Consider the following 2,315-nt stretch of genomic DNA (forward strand, 5'->3'; position numbering starts at 1 on the left):
GGAGACTGTCCCAAAACCCACCACCAGATCCAATGAAGACAGAGATCAACGTCGATCATCTTATGTTTTTCTTGCCGTTGAGCTTTGTTTTTCTTTTTGTTTATGTTTAGAGAATTGAGTTGGCAAACTTCTTTCAAGCAGTCTATATCATATCTTCAAGCAATGTTCGTCGTGACTTCTGATCATTGTTCTTGACACACTTATGACTCTGTCCTAACCTCAAGGGACTTGACATGTTTTTGTATTTATCCCAACTAGCGAAATCAATTGACTTCCAAAATCCAAATTAACATTCTTATAGAAATATATATATACAAATCAACTATCATCAAAATATACAAATCAACTACAAAAGATATTAACACTATCAATCACAAACATGAAAAGTCAAAATTGAGTTATTATATATTTAACCAGGCCATCACAAGTGATCAGGCCTACTTATTCACACTATAAAGTATAAAGTATACATCTTACATATACAATGAAATCAGTTTATTTAAACATTTGATGTGAAATTGAAGTTGGAGCATGTAGTTTGCCTAAACAAAAGTGAAGAACTGAACCCAAGTCTAGAAGTGGCTAGATCAAACTGCAGCAGATTGTTCTCCAATTGGTACCCCCCAACAACAAATGAAGTCCTTGGATTCAAACCACCATCAACAAATCCCAAACACAACACATTTTCTCTCACTGGCACCATTGAATTGGCACCAAATATCCTCCAATACACACTTTCACTTTGCAACACTAGATCAATACTTGGAACTGTTGGTCCTACTCTTGTACTCCCCACATTCTTTGAGTCAAAACAGAACCCGAAAGGTGCAATAGATGCAACTCTAGTGAGATTGGCTTCTTTAACAAACGCACCAGTTAATGCATTATAGATAGAAGTCTCCAAAACTGTGTAAGGATTAATTGTGCTGATCTTGGTTCCACCAATTCCATCACTACTAATAGAAAGCAATGATGTGTTCAATGAGATTGACTTTTCGTTGACTTTGATTGACTTGACCCCAATGAAGTACTCAACTGATTTTTCACCTTGTGAAAATACTCCGGCAGTGCTAACTGGGTTGATGAGGAGTGGGGTGTAGATAAGTGATGTTGAGATGTCTATATTTGGAAGCATAACATACGGGCCATTTCCAAAGAAAATAACGCCATTTGCTGATGTTGAAGATGTTAAGCAAACTGCGAATTTTCTGTTGAAACTAAATGCAGCAACAAATTGTGATGGTAAACCAATACGACCACGCCCTAGTCCGGCCATACCCTGAACACCACTAGCTAGTCCTTCTAACAAAAAGGTAGACCCGCATGTGAAGAGAAAACACGGTAGAGAAACAACGGGACCAGGGTTTTTACCATTTGTTGCTTGAAGAGAAACAACATCTTGGGCTACTTCGCCGCCAGTAGCAGTGCGGGTCACGGTATTTTCTGGAAAAAGACTACAAGTGTTGTTGTTGCACCCTGGTCTAGCAGGGCCATTGCATGTACGGTGTACCACACGCACCAGAGCTAGCAAGAGAGCATTGTGCTGAGTTACAACGTGCAGGGGTGTATGACAACGACACATAGTTTCGATCGCAATCAACCCATAAGTATTGACCACCGAGATCCACAACTACGTTGATGGAAACAAGTGGGGTTCTTTGACCGATACGTGTTACGTATTGGAGTGTGGATGCATCTTTAGAGACTGGAAGGACCAGTGCTTGTGGGCGAAAAGAAGGTTGGGCAGTGGAGAAGGAGTTGGAGAAGAGAAAAATGGAGCTCAAGAGAATGAATTGAAGAGAAGAAGCCATTTTGACGGAATATTGTGAGAAGAAGTTGTGTAGGAGTACTCTTTATATAGTTTTTAGGTTGTGTTTGAACTTTGAAGTGTTGATTTCAGGTCTGGGGGGATATGCCGCATAGGCGGTCTCACGTCAAAAATGGCGACACTAGCCAGCTAAAGCAGCTAATACATTATTTAAGTTACAGATATAGCAGTTTGGGTTTCGACATTTGACTTTGACATAGTTCCTTAGAGTAATCATACTACCATTGCTCATTAGGAGCATTTGAGGTATTTGTCATTTCAATTTCCTACTTTTTTTTTTTTTTTTTTTTTTCGATAAAATTTCAATTTCTTACTGGTTGTTTTTTTGACAACGAATTCAGAATTCTTCAGCATATATAGTATAAAAAATTTGATATTCGCTTCATTGACCATATTTGATATCAAAATTCATTACCTAGCAGATACAATTGTCTGGGGAGAATGCTCGAATTAATATACTTAGCTTGTCTTCCCTCACGTTAACTGT

General features: G+C 38.6%; 1 protein-coding gene across 1 annotated transcript; it reads right to left on the minus strand.

The window, feature by feature from the left end:
- Positions 1–385: 385 nt before the first annotated feature.
- Positions 386–1,933, minus strand: LOC147517882 (putative aspartic proteinase GIP2). The gene is given in 2 exon segments (XM_086589940.1): positions 386–1,507; positions 1,509–1,933. Coding segments are annotated over 2 exon segments (1,311 nt in total). The 5' UTR covers positions 1,812–1,933; the 3' UTR covers positions 386–499.
- Positions 1,934–2,315: the final 382 nt, after the last annotated feature.

The sequence above is a fragment of the Coptis chinensis genome, chromosome 2 (genome assembly GCF_015680905.1).
Source record: "Coptis chinensis isolate HL-2020 chromosome 2, ASM1568090v1, whole genome shotgun sequence".
Lineage (NCBI taxonomy): Eukaryota > Viridiplantae > Streptophyta > Magnoliopsida > Ranunculales > Ranunculaceae > Coptis > Coptis chinensis.